This window comes from Tachypleus tridentatus, chromosome 2 (assembly GCF_004210375.1).
Source record: "Tachypleus tridentatus isolate NWPU-2018 chromosome 2, ASM421037v1, whole genome shotgun sequence".
Classification (NCBI taxonomy): domain Eukaryota; kingdom Metazoa; phylum Arthropoda; class Merostomata; order Xiphosura; family Limulidae; genus Tachypleus; species Tachypleus tridentatus.
In genome coordinates, this window is record NC_134826.1 from 107,611,860 (window position 1) to 107,638,482 (window position 26,623).

Genomic DNA, 26,623 nt, shown 5'->3' on the forward strand with positions numbered 1-26,623 from the left:
TTGGAAGCTTTAAATCTCCTTTTTCCTGGTCAGCTCCACTCATCAGGAACTTGCAATTCCACGTGGTGCCTACCACAGCTGCTATGACTAATACAACTGTATTCTTTGCCAATTCATTGATATCAGGGCAGGCTTTATCTGCTGATGAAGTTACAGCCCTGGTTTAAAGAAGTTGGGCTACCTTTATGTAGTCTTCTGAATCAGCAGTTTTCTACTACCATTTATGGGTTTGCCAAATCATGAGTATTTGACAGACTGTTTCCTCCTCATGTCTATGCTTCACAGTCATGTTTAGTTTCAAGGAGAATGTGCAGGTCTTCTTCTCCCTTTGTTGACTTAATAAATCAGGTATGTTATATTTTATCCTTGTCTTCCATTTTCTGTGATTCTTAACCTATCCTTCTCAGTGAAGTGGATGTGGGCCAGTATTTAGTTTTTTTTTCTCTTGCCAAATATTGGGGCTCATGAATATAATTTTGGGGATTTATGTTTGAGGGTCAGTAGGCTGCAACCCCATACTCTGGAAAAACCTGCTTTGGAATATCTACATTTTGAGTTTCTGTACTTAGACTTACAGAATTTAGAGTTACTTGTCTCTTTTTGGGATTCAGACCTCAATACTTCATTTACATTAATGTACACTGCACCTTATTTCACAGTTTCTGTGTTATTCGTTTCTGTAATTGTTATTTCCTGCCCAAGACTTTAGTTGCTAGGGGAGGTAATTCTGTCTTCACACTTATCTCTCCTTCTTCCATCTCACACTTTTATGGCTGTTCTAACTCTGATCTCCTCCTCTGTTTAGTCGGTGATCTCCATTGTTATGTGCCAAGTATTGACACATCAAATCTGCCACTTTACCATATTTCTGGTTGCTCATTTCCATCGTTAGAACATCATTTTTGCAAGAATGTGGACCAATTCCTGCTCCCCCCATTCATTATCTTCACCACCTAGCTATTTCCTACTCTACAGATTTTTGTAATTCTCTTATTACCATTTTGATCTTCACACTTTTTCTGTGAGTGATTAAGTGCTCCTTTTTTCTACCGTTTCTTTGAAGGGGTTCTTTTTGCATCTCAGGGCTCTACTTTGTGGCATATGTAGCTTGACAAGGTATATTAATTCTCAAATCCTTATTGTATGACTTATGTGTCAAATATACCCATAATTGAAAGAGGGTGTTTGACAAGACTACTTGTTGGTATTTGCCATTCTGTTTTGCTTCATAAAGATGTTCATTGCAGACTATGTACTAATGTATTAACATGAGTTAACAGACAGGGATTACTACCCATCCATGACGATCTATATATTGTAGATCACTGGATTGGTTTGTTTCTCTAAATAAGGTAGTGTGGTCACTCATTGCAATTTCTCTGGAGCTGTATTCTTCAAGGTTATTCAAGGTTCTTCTAGTAGATTATGAGAGTTTTTGCCACCTGTGAGTTATTTGCCACTGGAGTGGTGTACTTTGGAGTTTTTCTCCTAAATGTGCTTGATCTCATCCAGTTGAAAGAAGGGCAGTAGTGTTTTTCTGGTGTAAATGGCATTGATGCTTATCCTGTCATGAACTTTATGCTCATCCTACCATTGACTTCATGTACAATTTCAAATGCTGGAGGTGATAGAAGATGCATTCTGCCAACATGCAATGCATCCCTATGACTGAGAAACCCTCCTTCCTACCATGCCCCATATGTTGTTTCTTGTGGATATGGTAATAATTGGAGCTGAACCAGCCACACAAGTCCTCACATGTGTGAAGCCGAATACTCTCCTTCAACCATAGATTGGATGATAAATTCCCAATGTTACCTGGTACTGGACTGGAGATGAACCCCACTTTGCTGTCCTATTGTCCCGTGAATGTCATTTCCTGGTGGATATGATACTGGTTATGTTGGATATGCACACATGATGATGTGGGTCATTGATATGGAGGCTCCTCTTTTCTGCAAATTCCCATATCCAAGGTGAAAGATAGAGGTCTCTCTTCTCACCATGGGCTGGATACCCTATCATGGTTCAGCTGGTATTGATAGAACTCCCACGTACAGTTTGATATACCCTACTCATTCTATACCATAAGTCCCTTCATTTCATTTACTTGATTTCCCCTGCTTTAGTTCCACCCTTCTTTTGACACATTTTTACATTGTATACCTAGCTCAGAAGTGGTGCAGTCTCTCATGAGTGTGTTGCCTTCCATGGTTTTCCTTTGTGCACTTTCTAAAGGGGGATCATCTTTTTTACTGGATTTCTTCCTACTCAGTTTGGGATTTTAGCTATTTATGAGAAGAGGTAAGATATTGAAATGAAAGTTAATATTTTCTTACATTGAAAATGTATAAATGTATTTGTGATAGGTACATATCTCTTATATTTCCCACTTGACCTCCCTATTTCTGGTGATAGTTTTATAGGTACTGGCCAATCTTGAAGTGATTATGAGCTGTTTCGTAAAAGGGTGCTAGTTAAAATAGGAGTTTTGTTGCATTCCTATTAGTAAAAAGGGTTGCTGCATGATCATTTGCATGATATCACACCTATGTCTTATGTGAATACATGTAAGGGTAGATTAGAGTGTCAAGGCTAGTGGCAAGCACAAATTTTGCACCTATAGAGAACAGCATAAGTCAAGAAAAGCCATTTGTGAGGAGGGAGTTAAGTATCCATTGGAAATAAATATTCAGTGTAGAAAAACACTAACTTGCATTTTTTTTTCTTTTACTTTCAATCAGCCAGTATCACTGCTGCAGGCCAAAACTAAACGGCCACTGGCTTCACCAGATGAATCATCCATGCCCATTTCTCCTAACAAGAAAAAGAAACGAGTTGAGGAAAAACAAGGTCAACCTACATTATACGATTTGCTTGGTAATCAGCCAATCAAACGACCTCAGTCTGCTTTTAATCTCTTTTGTGCTGAAAATCAAACAGAAGGTTAGTATCACTACTAGTTTGATGAAGTATGGACCTATAATTTCATGGTACACTTTGATTCCACGCTATTTTATGGCAAGTTTTAGTTGTGTTATTTTTCTTACATAGAAGTTTCCTCTGTAAGTGGATATGATACTAACACTGAATAATTGTAAATGAAATAGTTCTTTATGGCGAAAGTTTGATTCTTTGAGAATTTATTGAACAAAAATATTATAATGACATATCTTGTAATACAAATAATATTAAAGTTTACATGTTTAACAACACAGTGAATGTTTTGTTATGAGCAGTGTCATTTACGTGAAGTAAAAAGTGTAAAGTCTAAAAGTTAATGTTTAATGTTTTAACATTATTGCAAGTGTTTGCAAAGCTTGATATAAAAAATTACCAAATCAACACCAGAAGCCAGTATTTTTTGATAACATACAAAGTTCAACATTTGCTAAAGTTGGACTTAAATAGGTAAGAGACATTGTGATAATAAAATTGACAGTTCCAATTGTCATAAAAGCAGGTATCATTCATAACTAATAAATATATGGTGGTTTGTACATTGTATGAAAAATAATGTACTGTTCATTGAATGTAAATGTATAAACCCTCAGTTGTATTAAGTAACATGAATTGCACTATTTCATCTAATAAGCTAATTTCAGATTTGTCTAAACATAAAATGTGAAGTATACATGATTAATTCCAAGAAAAAACTTTGATACTTTCAAACTTGATCAGACAGATTATTTTTGTTTCTTTTTAGATTATTCAAATTGTTTAGGTCTTTCTTATAAAATCTTAACATTTTTGCTGTGTTGTCATTGTTTAGACCCTTTAATAAATGTGAATAATTTGAGTGGCAGTGATAGTGTGTTACTATGTATAAGTTAATGACCAGCATTTGCTACACTTTTACATAGGTATACTTAAAGTTTTACTCTCATATGCACTATTGAAAAAGTCACTTATTGTACAAAGTCTACTAACTTGCAGACTAATATGTTTTAATACACTGGAAACATAGAAACAGATATGTTGTATTTTAGCCTCTATGTTTGGTTTTGGTCCACAGATACATTTTATCAGGTTTTGTAACCCCATGAAATTAGTTTAATGGCTTACTGCTAAAGATAACTTGCACATTCCTGTGTTACATATAGTTCTCTGTTTGTAGCACCAATTAAAAGGTAGATTATCTTAACAAAAGTTTTTGTTTATTTATTACTTTTCAATACATTTACATTATTGGTAGTCATTCTTCATCAGATTTAGCTAGCTGTTGAACATTTAGATAACTTGCTGTACACCTGTTTGTACATTTGCAATCTCATTACATATGTTGATAATAGCAGAAAACCAAATCCATTGTAATTCTAGTGTAAAATATGTTTAAAGTAAACACTTCATTGAGTAGATTTTTGTTCTTAAAAAATGTGAAATTATACCTCATTTACTATTCAGAATATAAACTATGAAAACAGTTTTAGATGTTAAAGGACAAATTTATTTTTGCTTACTAAATCCCAGAGCAAAATCATAATTCATAACATAACATGTAGACAACAAAGAAATATTTCATCCAGCAAAAAATGTCCTTTCATACCAACCTCTTATGAAAATAAAAATAAGATTTTAAAATAATCCATCCTTTACTTTTACAAGAATTCATCAACTCCTTTTGTAATCTCTCATAAAGTGCTTCCCTGCACTATTTTCAATGGTATTTCATTCCATAAGCTGATTATCCTGTTAGAATAGTGGTTCTTAACCTTGTTGGAGGTACTGAACCCTGGAAGTTTCGTACTTGCATTCACTGAACCCTTTGTAATTGGAAAAATAAAATATGATTTTTTCAAATTCAAAACATAAGTAGATATTTTATTAGTGCACAAAATGAACCATGCATCAGTTGCACACAATATGACTGCATTCAAAGAATAAAACCAACAAAACATGAATTTCACACAAAACAAAAACAACTTAATGAATATTTACTGCAAATCAATGTGACTTTTGCTGTTGCCTTTCAGAGAGAAGTTGAGAAATGCGTGGTTTCACCTTGGTAAGTGCCACTCTCATATCATTTTTGCAACAAAGTCTGTTCCTTTTCTTCATTTTTATGTCCACCATCCTCAAAAAGGATTGCTCGCAAAGATACGTTGTAACAAACGGTATGAGTATCTCAAGGGCTTTCTTAGCAATAACAGGGTATGCTATGATTTGGTGACAACAAAAAGTTGAGAGCGTTGTTGTTCTGAAACGTTGCTGTTGAACCTGGCTCTGCTGAAGTTCAATGATTTTGTCGAGGTATTCATCATTGACATCTGCTGTCGCAACAGTAAACGTGAATGGCTGTCTCACCCATGCTGGATATGACTCTCTGGTGGGGAAGTATCTGTCGAGAGACTTTGTGAGCTCATCTAAGTGCATGGCAATTGCTTGCTTCAGTTCCTCAGGTACAGAAATGTCTCTGATTTCACACACATCTTCCAACTTACTTGCACAGTCGTCCAGCAGGGGAAAGTTTACGAAGTTATCATTCTCTGTTTGTTGTTTCCACAATGGTAGGTTTTTTTGAAAAGCCTTCAGGTTTTCTTCAGCTTCGATGATGATGACTCCACCGCCCTGCATCTGTTGATTGAGATGATTGAGAGCATTGAATATAACGGCCATGTATGCCAAAATGAGAATGAACTCAGATTTTTCGAAGCAATCTGCATGACAATTTGGTGCTCTCTCAAAAACAAGGCTAATTCCACATGCATGGCAAAAACACGATTCAGCACCTTTCCCCGGGATAAGTACTGAACGTTAGAATGGTACAGAAGTACCTAGAATTCAGAGCCCATTTCATTACACAGCTCTTTGAAGATGTGGTGCTTCAGGGTACTATTTCGCACAAAGTTCACACATTCATTCCATAACAATTTTTAATACTTCTGCCAGTTTTGAAGGCAAGGTTTTTGTTGCCAGTGCATGCCTGTGCAGAACACAGTACCTTACAATGACGTGTGGTGCATCGGTTTTCACCAGCGCACCGAAACCAGAGTTTCGTCCCAGCATGATTGGAGCTCTGTCCAAACAAACTGCAGAAACCATATCCCACGAAAGATCGTTGTCTCTGAAGAAGTCATCCACAAGTTTCTTCACGTCAGCTGCCTCAGTTGTTGTTGTAAGAGGCTTACAAAATAAAAAATCTTTTATCTTGTTGTTCTTCACATAGCACACGAATACAACAAGCTGGTTTAGATTGGAAACATTGGTGGTCTCGTTGAGTTGAAGGCTGAATTTTGCTGGGCTTGAAATCAGATCTGCAACTACTTGAGCCAAGATTTCATTGCTCATCTATTCTGCTGCTGATGGTGTCATTTGAAAGAGTAATTTGGGATAACTTATTTTCAGCAGCTTTTCCCAATATGATATTTGCCATCTTCAATGCAGCTGGTTTTACGAGTGCTTCAACAATGTAGCCTTTTCATCGAACCTGGCTCTCTTTACCTTAAATTCAGCAAGCATTGTTTTCTTGTATTTCCCATCTCCATGCAGCTTTAGGGAGTGTTCTCTTAGTTTTGCCGGTGCTAGACTAGAATTGTTCAACTTGGCATTGAGGACGCTTACTCCTATCATGTTCTGTTATACACGTGAATCCATATTGTACGTATTCATCCAACCACTTTCTGTTTTTGCTTGACATAGTTAGTATGAAGGGATTGAAAGATTAAGAAAAAATCACAAATGACGCATGATTACTACAGTGATAAGTCAACTGATAAGTACACGAAGTTCCCTGCAGCACAGATATTAAGGTCAAGTGATGTAACGTGATCAGCCGCAGCCAATGATGGCCAAATGGAGCATGACATCACGAATCATATGAGTGGGGTGAACGGAATGGACACACACACAGTGTGTGTGTCTTTACCTCTGCCAAACCTCTGAGACTGACCCACTGAACCCCTGAGGTTTGATTGAACCCAGGTTAAGAACCCCTGTGTTAGAAGAACAAAATTATTTTAACTGGCACCTAGCCTGTCTTATCTTAAACTTGTATCTTCTTGTTCTTTTATCTTTTGGGTACAGCACAAAATAAAATCCAAGTATTTTATTCTATCAACATCTAAGATTATCTCATATCTTGTAAGATCACTTTTTATAATTCTTTTATACAAATAAAAAGTTAAGTGATGCCAACATATTTCTATAAGATAACTGTGCCTACCTTAGAATCATCATAGGAGTCTTACTCTGAACCAGTAAGTCAGTATCCTTTCTTAGGCAGAGAAACAAAAAGTGTATGCTGTACTTTAAGTTAAGCCTAATCACTTATTTTTATGTAAAGATAATTATATGAAATAAGTATGTAGTATAATTTCAACATAAATTCTGTTATTTTTATTACAAGCAACAGAGCATTACTTTAATGGCTTGAATAACTTGCCTACCACCCTGAAAAGGTTTTTTTGTTCAGTAACTCTGTTAAGTGCTCCCATTTGTATTAAACACATAGGGCCAGGCTTTTTTAAGTTTCCAATTTAATGTTGTCAGTATTCTGGGGCAAATTTATTTTATTACACACCTTACACAAACATATAATAATTTCTGTATGATAGACAATCAACAGAGCTTTCCAAACATATATAATATGTTGAATTTGTGTTTGTTTTTTTCCTAGCAAAACAAGGAAATAAACCATGGTGGGGTGTTAAAGCAGCATGTCACCAAAAGAAAAATTTAATTTCAAAGCAATAATACAAAGACAAAACTTGCAAGTATGACTCAAGCTTGTATTGTGATTAATTAGTAAACATTTTAGTTTTGAAAATTTATTAGGTGATTGTACCATTACTTTTTCACATATAAAAATATTTAAAATAACATGTCACCATAATCATATGTTTTCTTTTACAGCTGTTTATGTTCAAGACAGTTATTACAAATTTTTGAGTAAATAAAAAGATTACAGTGTAAAATCTATTAAGAAAGTACATAATATGATTTGATCATACCCCAAACATAGGGTATCAAGAGGTATTTTGGGTATACACATTTAGAGCTTGTAATAAAATTAGCTTTTTAAGCACAGGTTCTCTTTTATGCATATATCTAGTGTAGATTTGTAAATTATGTCATGTTGTTATATCGTTATACACAATAGCCAAGACATTTTGTTATTATCAATAATTGAAAGGGTAAGAGCGCATTGCATTCTTCAATAAAAATTACTGAACAAGAAATTGTGTGAACTCCTTTACATGTTCTCCTTTACTTCAGTTGTGCTTTGGAGGAGAATATATAGAGTGTATAGTGCTTTTCATGCTATATTTAATTTCCATCATGAGCAGCTGCATAGGAAAGAGTGGATTTGAAAATTATTTAAAAGGTTTTTGAAAATGGGATTACATAACAGGTGTGTATCTCTAACTGTATAACTAACATTCAAATGGTGTAAGTGGTATTAGCTTTAGTTATATATGACTGATAAATTACCAAGCTAAATCTACGAAAAATAATTAGGGGTCTGTTCATAAAAACAGATTACTGGGGACATGGTAAGAGGTATGTAAAGGCATCACAGAATTGGTAAATAAGATCACCATTTTAATTCAACTCTTTATATATATGCTTTGCACTTCTTAATGTAATGCCACATTATAATAAAAGCTTATGCTTATTATCTGTGGAAGTAGTCTAATATGAAATAACTATTCTTATTAGCATGCTGTAGGTGGATTTACTTTAGAAATGGGAAGGAGTCATTAATTTCTACATCTGTCTTTGCTATTAATCAGAAGTGATATGCATTTTGGTAATGGTTTTCATAACTGTATTTTCAGAATGGATGATAAACAAGGTCAGCAGCTTAAATGTTATCACAGAAAAGAGCTATCAGGAATGAAAACTTTCTTGCAGTTTGATTGTTTGTTATTGTTTTTTTTGTCTTTCCATTCTAGAAACAGTATAATATGGTAAAGTAGACATCATCATCAAGATGTTAAAATATGACAAAGTGAGGTCTGAGTGCCAGATGTTTGGCAAAAGGTTTTTCATTAGCTATATTTTCAAGAACTGTATGAATCATACTTATAGGAGAAGATTTTTTTTTCTAAATTTTCCAGTTAAAAGTGGACACTTGAAAAAGCTTGGCCCATGTGGCACAAATTATGATAATTTAAATGAACTACCCTGCATTTACTATAACTGAAGGTCATTTGTGAAATATTTGTTCAACTTTCAAAATAATCTAAGTTATTCTGTAGCACCTCAACATCTTTGGTACACTTAGAAATGCACAAGTGTATATACTCATTAAAGAACTTTGCTAATTTACTAATTATGCTGTGTTGTATTTGTGTAAACTGCTGATTCTTGTTAAACACATTTTATTATGATTATTTTTTACACATCAAAACAATAATCAAAACATGATTGAGTTGATAAATTAAAAAAAATTACACTTTAGTTGAAATATGAAACAAGAAGATTTTAAATAAAATTTTTTTATATATTATTTTCTCTAAAAATATGGGTTTAATTTTTTTAATTTAGAGATGAATATAGCTGTAGTTCTTTGTTTACAATTTATATAGTAACTTTTCAAAACAAGTGTTCCAGCCCAAAATCACTCAAAGAAATTCTCAGGCACAACTGGGAAAACCTTCCAGAGAAACAAAAGATGAAATATTATATAATGTCTGAAAGAAATGCTATGAGGTATGTTATATCATGCAGGTCCTAAAAGTATAACTTCTTTTGTGATCATAATATAATGTTGAAAGCTGCAGTAGTTTATTAACTGTATTGTAGTATCAATAAAAATATAAAAATGTGAATTTTTTTGATAAATGTACATATTTTTTAATCCTGAGGGAATTTGAAGCATAGTGTTATAGCTGGTAACTTAAAAATTATTAAAATACTCAGTATTTTGAGATATTATTCCCAAATAAACACTTGTTATTGCTGTTAAATCAATTGGAGAAGCTATTACTGTAATGGTGCAATCTGTCATGCAACTTTAGGTTTCCTTCAGCCAAACAAAGCTTTGAATAAAATGCCTTTTCCTTTTTTCAAAATTGTTGTTAAAACTGCTATTTATACCTGGTAAAGATCGATGGATGTAGTACTATCAGTTTATTATCATGGGTCATTTTAAATATTGATAGATATGTACAACTGATGAACAGAATTCTTGCTACTTGTAACCTACATGACACTTCAGTTGTGTAACAGAAATTATTATCAAATATAACTAAATATAAGTCTGATTTAAGACTATGAATTTTGGTCAGAATTTGATTTTAAGATTTTTTATCTGCTGAATTTCAACTGTTTCACCAAATATTCTAAATCAAACATTTTATAACAATGTAGATTTTGTAATTTCTAAATGAATACTCTTTTGGTAGCTTTGAAAATAAGGTGTCATTATATCGTGTATTTGAGCTGTCACTAAAGATTGAGCATTCAAATTGGCAAATTTTAATCACATGATACAAAATTTAGATTTCTGTATATGATGGCTTGTTTTGTATTCTTATCCTGTAAAGGTATATGTTTATAGATGTAATGTAGGGAAAATAAGAAATTTATCTATTTACTGAACACTAATTATTCAGGTATAAATTAATCATGGAGAAGAAGGTAAAGTACATATGAGACAATGTTAAACTTTATTTCAACTGAACTAACAGTGAAATATAATAGTTTTCTTGTGCTCCATGTCCAATTTGTGTAACTGACATGAATATGTGTGAAAAATTTTACTTAAAAAAGTCACATTTCAGTTGGTCCATAAAAAATGTCAATTATCCTTTAGCATAATAGGTGTACCCTATTTGGGTACACCTAAGTAGTAAACATTAAGGAACTTTCCATGATGATAACTTGACTATGCATGCAGAAATACTATCATCGTCACATGTCTGCTTAAGAGATTTATATGCCACTGGCTTGGGGTAACTCCTGCTTAAATTAACATGTTTTATGTGAATTGCACTTTTACTTGATGATATCATTATGTGTTAAAGCCCTTCATCAGTAGAAGGGTGACATTATTTCATTGCATCATAACTCCACCACATGCATTTGCATTCATGATAATTTCATTTTTCTCTTTGGCATTGCCCTCTCTGCGAGTACAGCGGTAAGTCTATGGATTTGCAATGCTAAAATCAGGGGTTAGGTTCCCAACAGCCCAATGTGGCTTTGCTGTAAGGTAACACACACACACTCTTTGTGTTCCAAATTTCTAGTCTGAGTTAAATGTATTGAGAATTATGTTTGTTAACAAAACTATGATTTTCATTTTATTTGAGATTGATGGGTTTCATATTTGTATTTTTAGAATGTATGGTAAACAAAGTCAGCAGTTGAAATATTATCATAGTTTCAAAAGCTTTAATATTTTTATTGTTAATTCTCAAATGATGGTGACTTACACTTAATTCTGTAAAATGACTGGTATTTTTGTCTTTGGATGTGGATGCTTGCAGTCAGTTTCACTTTTCTTTGCATTTGTAATCTTTTTCATTTCCTTGTATCTTCATCGACCCTGGGATTAAGACCCTCCAGATGGGCATGTGGATAACTTTCCACACATTAATTTCTTATTATTCACACTATATGGCTGTTTCATCTCCTGCTGGATTTTGACTTTCACTGGTTGCTGTTTTTCAGTTATCCCACCATCTTTGAGAAGCATACATACAAATTATTTTTCAGAGTATCTTTTTTTATTTCATTCGATCCTGTCAGATGGCTGGTGTTGCTTTCCAGGGTATTCTTACTCGAAATCTGCTCCGAACCAAGATAACAGGAAATTGTCATACCATCTTCTGTGGCTCTACCAATGGCCACTGGAAGATGAAGTATTCCACAAGACCCCTTGATGTATATGATTTAAACCATACCTATTCCAGGGACCATCATGGAAAAATTCAGCACCAAGGAAATGTTCTGCCCACTTCTTTGGCTCATGCTTGCTGGTTTTTAAAATAGGATTTCACAGTCATCATTTGCACTGTTTCCAGTAAAAGACATTTCAGGCTGGAGGTCCAATAGGCATCTTGATATATCTCCAGGTCTCCACAACACAAATTACCTCCTCTTGTTTATCTTTGAATAGATAATGGGGGATCTTTAACCTTTACCACTTATCAATTCCATTTGTTGGGTTGGTGGACCAGTTGGGCTTAGTGGAATGTAGTGAGAATTTAGTGGTGATAATATTGTCATTATTATGCAGGTCACTTCTCAAAAATATACCACACACCTTAAGTACATTTCTCTTGCAGCCAGAGCCTGCTCATTAGAGTTGAGTTGAGCACACAAGGTGTGTTCTTACTGCACCCCAATCTTGCTACACATTGATTTATCAATCTCGTGTGTAAGTGCTTTGATGGTCATGTTCTTATTCTACCCTTCCCTGTGACAGATGTGCTTTATTTGTCTCTTTCTTCCTTACCTTTCAGACAAAGAGTATACCCTGATCAAGATGACATGAGTTCTTCCATGTGAATGGCCCTATTGAGCTGCTACCTTGGGGTGTTGTTTTCTGTGTGCTTCTCTTTGGGTGCTTTGTGAAGGGAGATTATCTAGGTAAGTTTTTGCAGTGGTCGCTCCACCAGTTAAATGTGGGATTGTAGCATTTCTGTATGAAATAGTGAATCATCATTTCAGAGTTAACATTTTCCTAATAAGAAAAAGTGCTTCTGATAGGTACTCACCTGTCCTTCCTACTTCTTGTGCACCTTTGTTTTTTCTTGTCTTGTTGAAAAGTAAAGTGCATAGGGAAAAATTAGTGCTTATGGAAGTTTTTGTTGCATGGTGATGCTATTATGCATCACTACAATTCATGTACAATATGTGACTTTAGGTGAGAGTTACTTCTCAGCTAATGGCATGCAAATCTTTTAGACAGACAAACAAGGAAGATAGTTTTTTTCTGTGAAGAGGTATACGAGGTCTGTTCAAAAAATACGCGGACTGACGTCATAAAACAAAATGTACTGGGACCCCTTCAAAGTACTCTCTTCCCCAACGCACACACTTATCCCAACGGTGTTTCCACTTGATGAAACAGTCCTGGTATGCTTCTTTTGTAATGTCCTCCAGCTCCTTCGTCGCTTTTGCCTTAATCTCGAGAATCGTCTCAAATCTTTTTCCTTTCAAGGGTCTTTTGAGTTTGGGGAACAAGAAAAAATTGCAAGGAGCAAGGTCAGGTGAGTAGGGGTGGGGAAGAACAGTGATTGAGTGTTTGGCCAAAAACTCACGAGTTCTGAGGGCTGAATGGGCTGGAGCGTTGTCGTGATGGAAAAACCAGTTGCCACTCCTCCACATTTCTGGCCTTTTGCGACGGATGGCGTCCCTCTGATGTTTCAGAACTTCAATGTAGTAAGTCTGGTTCACTGTGGAGCCTTCGGGGAGGTACTCGTGGTGAACAACACCCTTAGCATCAAAGAAAACTGTCAGCATCACCTTGACCTTGGATCGAACTTGGCGAGCTTTTTTGGGTCTGGGGGATGTTTCACCCATCCACTGGGACGATTGGACCTTCGTTTCAATGTCATAACCATAAACCCATGATTCATCACCTGTTATGATCCTTGACAAGAAGTTTTCATCTTCTTCTGAATGATCAAGCAGTTCCTGACAAACCTGGACGCAATGGGCTTTTTGTTCATCCGTCATCAGGCGTGGCACAAATTTTGCAGCAACGAGGTGCATCTTCAATTTATCGGTCAAAATCTCGTAACAAGATCCAACTGATATCCCACACTCTTCAGCAAGCTCCCTGACAGTCAGACATGGATTTGCCTGCACCAGGGTGTTGATTTTGTCGACATGTGGGTCGTCAGTTGACGTGGAAGGACGTCCAGGACGCTCATCATCTTCAATGGACTGTCGACCATCCTTAAAACGTTAATGCCACTTGAAACATGCCGTATGCTTTATAGCAACCTCACCGTAAGCCGTGTTAAGCATAGCAAAAGTTTCAGTCGCAGATTTTCCAAGTTTAACACAAAATTTCACAGCAAGTCGTTGCTCCTTCAGGTCATTCATTCTGAAATCCGCCAAACGAAAAAATCGCACTTCACTTAAAACCGCGTAGCTAATACACAAATGAAGATATCTGCAATCGGGAAATGTCGTCGTAATCAGCTGTTCTGTGCGAACTTAGCGACACCAAGCGGATTCCCCTGTAACCAACTGGAGCCGCGCAATTCAAACAGTCCGTATATTTTTTGAACAGACCTCGTATGTCAGAAATACATTTTCAGATGAGAAAAATGTTAACTTCCCAATTTTCACTAAATTAGTAGTCTGTCCACTTTGCAGTTTGAACTAATATTATTACAATATTATGGCAGTTGAGTCGGCATGTAAGTTGAGTTTTTAGTAAAACACTGATTTTGCTCATGAATTCTCATCAGAATTTCATTCAAACATCTATGATAATTATTTCAAATAGCCTGTTTAAATTATCCAACAATTCAGTTTTTTTTTTCTTTAAATAAAAGGCAGTTTAAGATTTCAATCTTTTATAAACTTTCCTTAGGGTGGCATTTATTTTGCTCAGTTATAATTTGAAACTAGACCAATGTACTTGTGATTGTCATGACAAATCTTTCAGAGTAGGATGTTTTGACACTATGAGATATCATTAAAACTGTTTAGTTTCAGATATTATGTCTAATATAAGTTTTAATAATTATAAATACTTTACTGACAGAAACAGAATACATGTTAACCCCGCTCTGATGATGTTGCAAATATGGATAGTGTTGAGTTTAGTTGGTCTTTGAGATACAAGTATACCATAGACAAATATTCAAAAGAAGTTAAACTTAACTGACTTTGAACGAGTCTCATTAGAACTTTTGAAGAGTATTTTGATGTAAGTTTGTGTTTATTGAAAGACTGTTTGTATTTGGAACATAAGAATGGCTTGTAATGGCTCTCCAGCTGTTATTTTTGCAGATATCACATAGATATTTTGGAAAAATATAGAGAAATTAATATTTAAATGTTTGAAGACAAAGTCAAGGCTAACACAACCAACACCAAAGTAATATGCTTTTCATAGGATTAGCCTGAATTTTCAAAAAATTGATTTATCTGAAAGAAAGGAGTTCATGTTTTATACTTTTTGTGTGCAGCCATATCACTTGAAGTGAATATTTGACACATTTTATAATATTTTTACTTGTGGTTTCTTAAGTGATGGAGAAGGGATATAGGAGAGAAAACATCAAATATCAATACTTTCAGTGGGAAACCATTGAACTGTTAGTCCTATGACAGAAAGGAATCGCATAAATCAATTATTTTAGAAGTGACTCTGGAGTTTTTTTATTCCTACATATCCCTCAAGAGCAGATTTTATCTTTTTGAAAGAAGCATTTTCTATCACTCTCTGCAGGAAGTTTCATAATGTTTCATTTAGTCTGTATTTAAGAATAAATCCAACAGCTAAGATGGGCAGAATTTTTATCTAATGCCATCACAATGCAACATATGTATAACATGACTTTTGTAAGTTTATATTGATTTATTTATAAAACCGTTAAGTTCTTATTCTTAAATGCTCATTTTTTGAAATAGTAATATAAATTGCTTTTACAGTATATTAAGCTTCTTACAATTACTTTATAACTTGTGAGACATTATTTAGCATTTTCTTTTCTCAGTTAAATTACATAAGGTTAAAATGACAGTAACTATATAATCTTCCAGCCAATTTATCTACTTTTTTATCTTTACTATTTGTGTACATTGAATGTCTTTTGGCTTGCACATTTATGCCATTTCTGTGATTTTAACTTATTGCAGGATAGTTCTTGTCTTTGATATATTACAATATGTAAAACATTAGTTTGGCCTATTTATAAAAACAAATGTGGAACTCTTTTGCAAAAAGTCTTATAGAACATTTCAGTATTATTAAGTGTTTCAACTACTAGGTAACCATAAAAATATTGCAATGTTCATTAAAGTGATTTGGCATACATTTACATGTACAGAAATTTGTACTTTTTAATTACTTTAAACAGAGGAAGAGAAACTTTTATATATTACTAGTTGAAAATATTTGGTTGCAAAACCTACTTTTTTGTAGGTAGTGTATATTGATTTAGCTTAATTATACAAAATTTAGTTCCTATATTCATTATTAAATAAAAACAAAAATTTAGGATAGTCAGTTCAGCTTAGGTAACTGGATAACAATACCAATTTAAAATGTAAACTTTGCCATACTTAAAAACAATCTTTAATCTTTGAAGGTATAACAAAGAAGTTGTTCATGCTGAGAAACAAAAAGTTCAAATGAAAAAAGATGCCAAGATGTCTAACAAATCCACATACTGTTCAGTTGAAATGACTGTTGAATTTGACATGAACAAACTCAGTGAAAAACTTAAATATAAGCAGCAGTAAGTAATTGAATCTGTGCATTGTTTAATAGTTAGTTAAATGTAAGTAATGCCATAACTGAAACAGTATATTGTTAGTTCCATTGTGATGGTAGACTACAGAGGGCTGGGTACACAAGTTAACTTTAATCTATCATTCTAACATTATTGTTTTATTCATGATTCTAATAGATATAAACAATTAATTTGTTAGTACTGGTAATGTAAAATTGTTCATATACAGCAGGTATACTTAACTATACACAAATATTGATATAATGCAGGTAATGTCACAAACAGAATATGTTGAAATCATGTTCTAATTTTTGCAGTCGTTTGCATCACTTAACATTTTGTTTATATTTATAATGTGTTTGTAACTACAACGAAAGGATGCAGTTGTCTCATATTGCTTTTTTTTAAATTGCATATTACACATTTGTTACAAAAATTAATTTGGTTGGTGATAGTAAGTATTAACTTATGTAGTACTTCAAATGTAACTGTGAGTTGGACATGAATTTTGTTCAGTACTTTTACCTGTATTTCTGTTTCTAAGCTTTTGTAGCATCTGAAACAAGAAGCAAAGAATTGATTTGTTTAATTTTAAAGGTAAATTTAGTGGCAGAAAATTCTTTCTTTCATGGATGTGTAAAGTGTAGAAGTTACACCCATGATGCTTGCAAAAGTAACATGATGATGATGATGGGCAGAAAGTGATGACAAAATAATCCTTGCATATCTTTTGTCATTATATATTAACAAAAACGTTCAATAGGTAAGAAACATTGAATTAGAGTAAATGTTTTTAATACATTATATTCTTTAACAGATTTTTTATATACTTCTTGAGATTGTATGTATAAAATGTATGCATATAATTGTTAGATTAGGCTCTAACTGAATTAGTTCTGACAGTTTTATTGTAAGGTTATTTGATGGTAGATAACTGTAGGGCATTCAACATTTTTAAAAATATTGTTGAAAATAATACAGTTGAATGTACTTTGACTTTCTACTTAATTTCTTTGACATTTTTGTTGAGATGAAATGCTTCAAATAATTAATTTCACAATTTCTTGTACAGTTGGCATTTTAAATATTAGCAGCTGTTATCTTATGGTTTGTCATGGAGTTCACTGTGCTATGTTGTGGATGAATGGGCTGGTTACATGTGAATGTGTTATATTTTTTCTATAAGTGGCCAGATAGTCTGTGGAAAATATTATTTTTGTAATGAGTTAGTAGATATATTGCTTTTGGTGAATGCCTAAGTTGTTTTTGATGTAAATGGTTGTGTGTTGTTTTTTTTTTACACATAGCCTTAAGTTAACTTGATCTCATTTATGAATGATACAAGGAGATTTTCCCTATATGTAGGAGTACTACAGTAGACACAGGTTTGATTCTGATTGGCCATTTGCCATCAAGTGGAATGTGGCTCTGCTTCCAGAATAGCCAGGTGATGATAATTAATCACTTTTGTATGCAAGAAGCCTTAATTTATCATCGACTGGTTGCCAACTACTCTCTTGAAGTAGAGAAGTTACAGGAGCCAATCCTTTTAACACAAAAGTATGTTTTTTGTTTTGGTGTAAGTAAAAATATGTTTTAATAAATCTGTAAACTATAGCAGATATTAAACTTATATAATTATGGTATCTCAATGACTCAGAATTTTTAATATTTGTGTTAAAAGTTAAAAACTTGCCCTTCATATTTCAGCTTGTTTGCAATATGATATTTTACAATCTCAGAAACAGTTGTGAAGCTGCTTTTCAATATTGTACTTGAAACATCTGTCAAAATGCAAGATTGTCAAACATATTCTGTTTGCGTCTTTGTAGCTGAATTTGAAAAGTTGATATTCTTTACACTTGGTCCATGCATCATACAAGTTAAATTGATTGTGATGTAATGAAGTTAAATTTTCCCTTATGTCCTTTGTTTATTCTATTCATATAATAATTGGATATCAAAAATGTGGAAGAAGTATTAACGATGAAACGTTTCTGTTGTCAATAAACATTTCAGTTATTCTCTGTTTATTTACAACAATGAGAATCAAATAGTTATGAAAATAAGCATTAGGACTAATAACCAAACGTTGCATCACACATTTCTTTAATTTTTAGTGTTCTTTTTTTCGTACTGTACAGTATCATTGGTGATGAATGGCTTTGGCTTCTGTTACTAAAGCTGAAACAGCTGAACAGTATGGTGGACTCTTACAAATTAATTACAGATGATCGACTAATTAAAAATGGTTTCCATATTAGAACTTTCTCTAGTAAGTATCACTATTATATATTATTAAAAATTAAAATACCAACTTTCATTGATGTATTTGTATTCAGATGTGAATGAAATATTTAATATCTTTTGTATATGTTACTTAATTACACCATCAAGTAAATAAGTTTATGGTTCTTCTAATGTATTGTCTATTTGTCATTTTACTTACATTGGTTTAATAAATAATTTAAGATTTTATGCTAGCCTATAATTAACTATAAAGACCAAGGTTGAATGAAGAAGGAGTATTATAGTATTTTTTTGTATTTTAATCTTAATTTATAACAATTCATCTAGATAGCTGTGATGCAGCACATTTTTAAAAGCATCTTTCACTTCTCTCACATATGGATCATGATGTAATGAATTATACTAATGAATTTTTATTTGTATTTGTGCATATATATATATATATATATATATATATGTACACACACACACACACACACACAGGTAATTTAAGTTTGTATTTAGATACATATATATAGTTGGTATTTTTATGGGCATGAAACTTTGTGTGGGGAACTTCATCTTGACAGTTAACCAACATGGGCTTTAACTGTAAAACATAGGTTATGTTTAGACTGTTCCCATTATCATTCAGATACAATACTGAAAATATGTGTTGCATACTTTCCCAAATGTACTCAGTGTTGGTAGTGAAGCTGTGATCTTTCACAGGTTACCAACTGCCACTACAAATTTAATTTTGTTTTTCATTAGCAAATTACTGCAGAACTTTAATCCAATGACATTCTTCTGTGGTTATTTGTTTCCACATACTCACTTAATAGCTTTGGAGTAAACAGACATGTAGGAAATTGACTACTAGTCATCACTCTCTGATGTATCTTCTACAGTTTTAGTTGAAGTTCTTCAAATAGTCAGTTTCAGTTATTCTTTTCTTCTTCACTATTTTCAATACCTAACATTTAGGTGTGGTCAACATCTAGCTAATTGTTTTCATAAAATATTTGACACAAACTAGTTTAATGATGTGGCTTCAGGAATGTTGATTATTTATATTTGTGACAGTAAGTTTATTTTTTATAACATTTCCTTCATCTTTTAATTTGCACTGTCGTTACTTGACACCATGTTTCAGAATTCACTACCTTTTTCTTTGTGAAAAAAAGAAAAGCTATTTAGTCTTTTGTTTTTCACAGAAAGTAATTTTTCTACTTTTTTCATTTCCAGTTTGGTTTAGTTTGCCATCTTCGTATTCTGTATAAATGAATTTCTCCCACAAAAATATTTTATACTATGTCCAAGTAATTGATGTCCTTACTAAGGTACGTTTTCACCAGTTAATAATAATGCATTTTAGGATAAAATTCATCCCATGTTAAGTGTTTTCCAGTGGGTCATTCTTGTTTTTGAAAATTTTATTTAGTCAAATCTGGGGTCTCAGCCCCACAATTGACAAAACTTAGATAGTCTATTGTGTAGCTTTGCAATAAAATGAAGAAGACAAAGAAATTATGTCAAATATTTATGTGTAGGGGAGGGACTTAGAAATTCCAAATTATTTATGCCTATGTCTTTACAAGGTTTTCTCTAGCTTGTAGGGGTAGACACTTATTCTCTAGGTTATGATAAATGCATTTTTGCATAACATTCATCTCATGTTAAATACTTGTCTGAGTGGTGCGTTGGAAATCTATGCTAGATGCAGATAATGTTTTGACAGTATTAACAGTAAGTTTTCTGACACTTTCCAAAGTTTTTGTCCAATTGTTTCTTGAAAGCTTTCCTCAAGCAAAATTGTGTTTATAACTTCTTATAACCATTAGTGAACAGTTGATTTTCATTACTATTGCTTACATCTTTTTTGGTGTTGATTTATTTTAATTAGAAACAGATCTTGAAAAATATTTTTTTTAAACTTTTCTTTGTGAAAGTATTTTATATGTAATTTCAGTTGCCTCTTTATAACTTGTTTTTGCTATCTTTTCATGTTTATAAATTTCATTCACATTAAAATCACAAGAAAGCAGTTTCATTTTACATGGTGTCAAAGCCTCATCATGGTTTAATAGGGATTCTGTTCATGTAATACATCAAAGAAGTTTTACTTTATGTAGTACTTGTGATAGTGGTGGTACATTATAGTGGATGATGTATTATTTTATCACAATATATTTCTTCATCTAATCTTTGACCCTGAGATTGACTGCATTATAGAATGATCTGCTAACTGACTCAGTGCTTGCTGGTAGGGCATTTTTAGGTACTGAAACTATTGCATTCTTTCACTGTCACAAACAAGGTCTGTCCTCAAGGTTTGAGATTGTCTCTTGAACATCATGCAAGTGTTCTAATATCTGAACTAGAGGGCTAGTCCATTAGCACATATTAATTAGGCATCTTTAATTAATGAAGTATGAATTGCTTAGTAGCATCAAAAATTGTGTTGCATTTCAGGGAGTTTACATGATTTTTATTGAAAGTGGGTAACAAAGTTATGACAATGGATCATACAGTAGAGGCCAACAAAGAGTATGATGATATAAAGTGTAAAACCTTGGCAGTTAAGAAATATTTACAGTGCCAAAACTATATATGTTCAGTAATTGAGTAATTCTTTTTCTTAAAGTTATAAATTACAATTTATTTCGGATTGACAATTTAAAATGTCACTTCTTTTGGGACTTATTTGAATTTTATACTTTGTGTTTAGTTATTTTAAAAGCGTGAAACATTTTAGGTTCAGGAGAAATGGAGGCTGAAATCACGCACTTGGCCACTTCATTACCATTTTATGGTATTACAGACTTGAAAGAGATCCTTCAGTTGATAAGCAGACAGTCAGAAAGTTCCTTATCTCTGAGTCAGTGTCGCCCACAACAAGTTCTTCATTTCCTTCAAGTAAGTTATAATTCAGTCTTGTAAGTTATATCAAAATAATCTTGTATTTCTCTTTTCCTTCATCACATTATGACATAAAAATCATGATGTGATGAATTCAAGAAGTAAGAAGTAAAATAAAAACAATGATTATTTATATTTTTGTATATTTACAGTTTTCACTTGCTTTAGAATATGTTTTGATATTTAACTTTATAATGGTGAATCTTGTAAGGTGAATGTACCTTTTTAACCCTTAATCCTGTATGTGGGGTTAGTCATTTTGACCAAACATGCAACCATGAAACTATACATACACATACTACATTAAAAATTATAGTATCTTCAAGAAATTTGGCAAGCTATCAGAAAACATTAGAAGTCTGTTGTATAAAAACAAAATAGTTTTTAATTAAGTATTTTTAATAAAGATTTGTCTGTAAATGTATGGAATGAAAGTTTGACTAAAATGAAGTACAAAGCTATTTACATGTTAAGATTAAAGATATTTTATTTTAATCTCACAGTTTTCAAATTTAATTTGCATTACCTATAGAACCTTCAAAATGAATTTTTTTCACACAACTTTAGCCCATGAGAAAATAAAAAAAGAAGTATAATTTCCTTTTCTTCTGTCTAGAATGACTGCAGATCAAAAAAGAAAATTACTAAACTATTTCAAGCTTGTAACAGTTTATATCTGTTTTTATTTAATTTTATTCTTTGAACTAAGTAGAAATCAGACTGTGCCTGCTTCTTAGCTCAAATTAGGTATTGAAATGCCTAATGCACAAGCTTCTTGCATGTAAATATATCTTGTGGAGAAATCAATTTATTGTTTAACCTTTGAAATGGATAAAAAAACAACAAGAAATTTAGAACTTGGGTGTCATACATTTTTCGCAATCAAAGACTTGAAGTGTTGATAAAAATTAACCCCATTTTTAGCGATGACATTGGGGCTTGTAGAATGGTTCTTACTTTTTTTTCTTTCAGGTACACACTCTTAGCTTATAGCTCCATCGTTTCTTAACCAGTTAGAGTTTTGCACTCAGGAGGTGAAACCCTTTCAAATAATGTATATGACCACATATTAACTCTAACCCTGTTTAAAAGAATTTCAGTTTGAGAGTAGGCTGGTAGAGAATCTGATGAGTAATAAAACTGAATTAGGTATACAGTTTTATTACTGCTTGGTATTGCTAGACACAAAAATATAGCTGTTAAAAAGGAAAAAAAAACAACAAAAAAAACTCATCTTGCACATTAATCTGCTATAATTCTACCCAAAAGAATTTCAAATGCCACAGCTATTGAAGATTCCCTCATGTTGATAGTTGTGCTGTATTTTATGGAATTTTTATATATTTCAAATATTCAGTTTATAACACACACTAATAACATGAAGTATATATCCTATAACTTTTATAATTTAACTTGGTTTCTAACTAATGTAAAAAGAGATTATAATAATTTCATAAGCTAGTCTAGCTGAACTCAACAATAACAAGCTGCCATGAAAATAATCTAGCATAATATATAATTAAAATCTTCTCTTTTGTGTTGGTTGCAAGTAACATCAGAGAGAATTATTGACTTTTACTGAAAGATAGTATTGACTGGAGGACATGAGATTATATTGCTGTAAATCAAAATTATTGGAAGCTATGAAATTAGATTATGTTTTAGTAATATCTCTGCCATAAGTTTGTAATTTGAATTAATACTTAAAAGCTGACAGTGTTGAAAAGAGCGTTTGAGTTATTTGAAGTGAAAAAGTGTCACATATTACATAGAATTAAATATTTTCTTTTGAAATTAAGAAATTATTATATTTTAAATATCAATTTATTAACATACGTTGATAGTAAAATAGTTTGTTTTGAATGTAACTACAAAGAAAAAAGTTGTAATGTGCATGTTATTTCTTATACTTTCCACATTGTCATGTTAATTAATTTTAAGTATTTGTTTGTTACAACATTCAATTTTCTATATAAAATGCATAAGAGATTTTAGAGTTGGATTAATTGCACTGTGGGTGACAAAATTAAATTTTTGTCTTTAGAGACCATCAACCAGTGTAGTACATAATTAATTCATAAATTATGTTTTTCAAATGCTGATAGGGCCCACGTGGATCCTGTCTATAATTATAGGGTTAAAAAGTTTGCAGAATTGTTCAAATTCAGTTAGAGATTTTGAGAATTAATTTGTCAAGTAAGAAATTTTTATCTTTAAAATAAAGCTAGCATAACTTAAAAACTGTGAAGTGTTTCATTACATTAACCTGGCATCATTAAATGAAGTGTAATTAATATAATTTCATTTTAATCACAAATGCTTTAGGTATATTAACAAAGAAAGTGCAGCCAAACAAGGATTGAGTGTGCAATTTAATAGAAGGATATCTAAATTAGTGTCCAAACTGGTAGTAACATTTAGAGCATTGATAAAAAATTTACAACAAATGTACATTTATTAGCTAGCCAAGCCACGTTATAAGTAAAACAAAATACAATTTACAAAAATACATATGACACAAGTTAATTTTTGCACTTCTTAACACAAAAATTAGAGTCATGTTTTTAACTATCACAACACGCATTTAAATATGCTTCATTCACATAGGACAAATTTACTCACTAAGGAAATGACATAAAATAAAGTAAAATATTTATCAACGTCATAAGACTAGATGCAAGTTTTGATTTTGTTCATTTTAGTCACATGCTCAAATTTGTTTCTACATACCTTAGTTGTTTTTGTTTGAATATAACAATTTTGTCACTACAAACCAACAAACTACAGCAACAAAGAAAGTGACACCCAAAAGTAAACAACATGATCTCTTGTATTGCAACCCTATTATTCAGAGCACACACCACTCAATGTGGATACTTGTACATGGTTGGGGACCTCCCAGGGTAGGTTCTGTTCTTTCAGTTTATCTCCTCTGGGATCTAAACATCCACCCATGTGTTTGCCATGCGTGGAAACCTGTAAAGAGGAGCAGAGAATACTGGTGGTTGAGGGACCAACCCTAACACACCACTTTGCCCTTGACTTCTTGTAGACGAGTGGCCTTGGGGTTGCCCCCATTGGGACAATTGACAGGTCCACTTGGGCTAGGGTCAACCAAGTACCAGTGTTGGACCTTCTCAACAGCTGTTGTGGACATTATACCTGATGCTGGTGTTTGAGTATAGTGCTCATGAAACCCTGGAATTACTGCAGCATCCTTGTTTAACATTATAGTGCATCCCCTCGTAGGGACCCATGGTGGGTGGGGTCAATGGGCACCAAAATTTCCTTTTTTAATTATGGACCCTCCAAATAAAAAATAAAATAAAATAGTGAAAAACTGTCCATAGGTAAACAACCTATGCAGCAATCTTCAACATCTGTAACACCTGTACCTCGTTTTCTTACACTATATTCTCTTTCAGACAAACCTTTAGGGCTGATGTCTCTCTTTTTCATTCAGAAGGGACTATAGCAGTGGTTCTTAACCTTGTTGGAGGTACTGAACCCCGGATGTTTCATACTTGCATTCACTGAACCCTTCGTAATTGGAAAAATAAAATATGATTTTTTTCAAATTCAAAACATGAGATATTTTATTAGTGCACAAAATGAACCATGCATCAGTTGCACACAATATGACTGTGTTCAAAGAACAAAACCAACAAAATATGAATTTCACACAAAAACAACTCGATGAAAATTTACTGCAAATCAATGTGACTTTTGCTGTTGCCTTTCAGAGAGAAGTTCAGAAATGCGTGGCTTCACCTTCGCAAGTGCCACTCTCATATCATTTTCCCAACAAAGTCTGTTCCTTTTCTTTGTTTTTATATCTACCATCCTCGAAAAGGATTGCTCACAAAGATACGTTGTAACAAACGATATGAGTATCTCAAGGGCTTTCTTAACAATAAGAGGGTACGCTACGATTGGTGACACCAAAACGTTGAGAGCATTGTTGTTCTGAAAAGTTGCTGTTGAATCTGGCCCTGCTGAAATTCAATGATTTAGTCAAGGTATTCATCATTGACACCTGCTGTCGCAACACTAAATGTGAACAGCTGTCTCACCCATGCTGGATATGACTCTCTGGTGGGGAAGTATCCGTCGAGAGACTTTGCGAACTCATCTAAGTGCATGGCAATTGCTTGCTTCAGTTCCCCGGGTACAGAAATGTCTCCGATTTTAGACACATCTTCGATCTTACTTATACAGCCGTCCAGCAGGGGAAAATTTGCAAAGGTATTATTTTCTGTTTGTCGTTTCCACAATGGTAGCTTTTTTGTAAAAAGCCTTCAGGTTTTCTTCTGCTTCAGTGATGTTGACTCCATCATCCTGCATCTGTTGATTGAGATGATTGAAGATATCGGCCATGTACGCCAAAATGAGAATGAACTCAGGTTTTTGAAGCAATCTGCATGACAATGTTGGTGCTCTCACAAAAACAAGACTAATTCCACATGCATGGCAAAAACACAATTCAGCACCTTTCCCCAGGATAACTACTGCACGTTAGAATAGTACAGAAGTACCTCGAATTCAGAGCCCATTTCATTACACAGCTCTTTGAAGATGCGGTGCTCAGGGCACTATTTCGCACAAAGTTCACACATTCATTCCACTACAAATTTTAATACTTCTGCCAGTTTTGAAGGCAAGGTTGTTGTTGCCAATGCATGCCTGTGCAGAACACAGTGCGTTACAATGACGTGTGGTGCATTGGCTTTCACCAGCGCACCAAAACAAGAGTTTCGTCCCAGCATGACTGGAGTTCCGTCCGAACAAACTGCAGAAACCATATCTCACAAAAGATAGTTGTCTCTGAAGAAGTCATCCACAAGTTTCTTCATGTCAGCTGCCTTAGTTGTTGTTGTCGTAAGAAGCTTACAAAATAAAAAATCTTCTTTTATCTCGTCGTCTTCACATAGCACACGAATACGACAAGCTGGCTTAGATTTGAAACATCAGTGGTCTCATCAAGTTGAAGGCTGAATTTTGCTGGGCTTGAAATTAGATCTGCAACTACTTGAGCCAAGATGTCATTGCTCATGTCGTCTATTCTGCTGCTGATGGTGTCATTTGAAAGAGTAATTTGGGAT

General features: G+C 33.3%; 1 protein-coding gene across 4 annotated transcripts in view; it reads left to right on the forward strand.

The window, feature by feature from the left end:
• The window catches only part of LOC143244800 (PMS1 protein homolog 1-like), an 83,775-nt gene that overhangs the window by 49,559 nt on the left and 7,593 nt on the right, over positions 1-26,623 (forward strand). For 3 of the 4 annotated variants that reach the window (XM_076490146.1, XM_076490147.1, XM_076490149.1), the window contains 6 exons: positions 2,745-2,946; positions 9,531-9,654; positions 16,227-16,376; positions 17,736-17,930; positions 18,515-18,645; positions 21,358-21,518. In XM_076490146.1, the coding sequence (XP_076346261.1) occupies positions 2,745-2,946; positions 9,531-9,654; positions 16,227-16,376; positions 17,736-17,930; positions 18,515-18,645; positions 21,358-21,518 (963 nt within the window). The remainder of the gene's footprint in view (positions 1-2,744; positions 2,947-9,530; positions 9,655-16,226; positions 16,377-17,735; positions 17,931-18,514; positions 18,646-21,357; positions 21,519-26,623) is intronic. The other variant, XM_076490148.1, reaches the window with a different exon arrangement.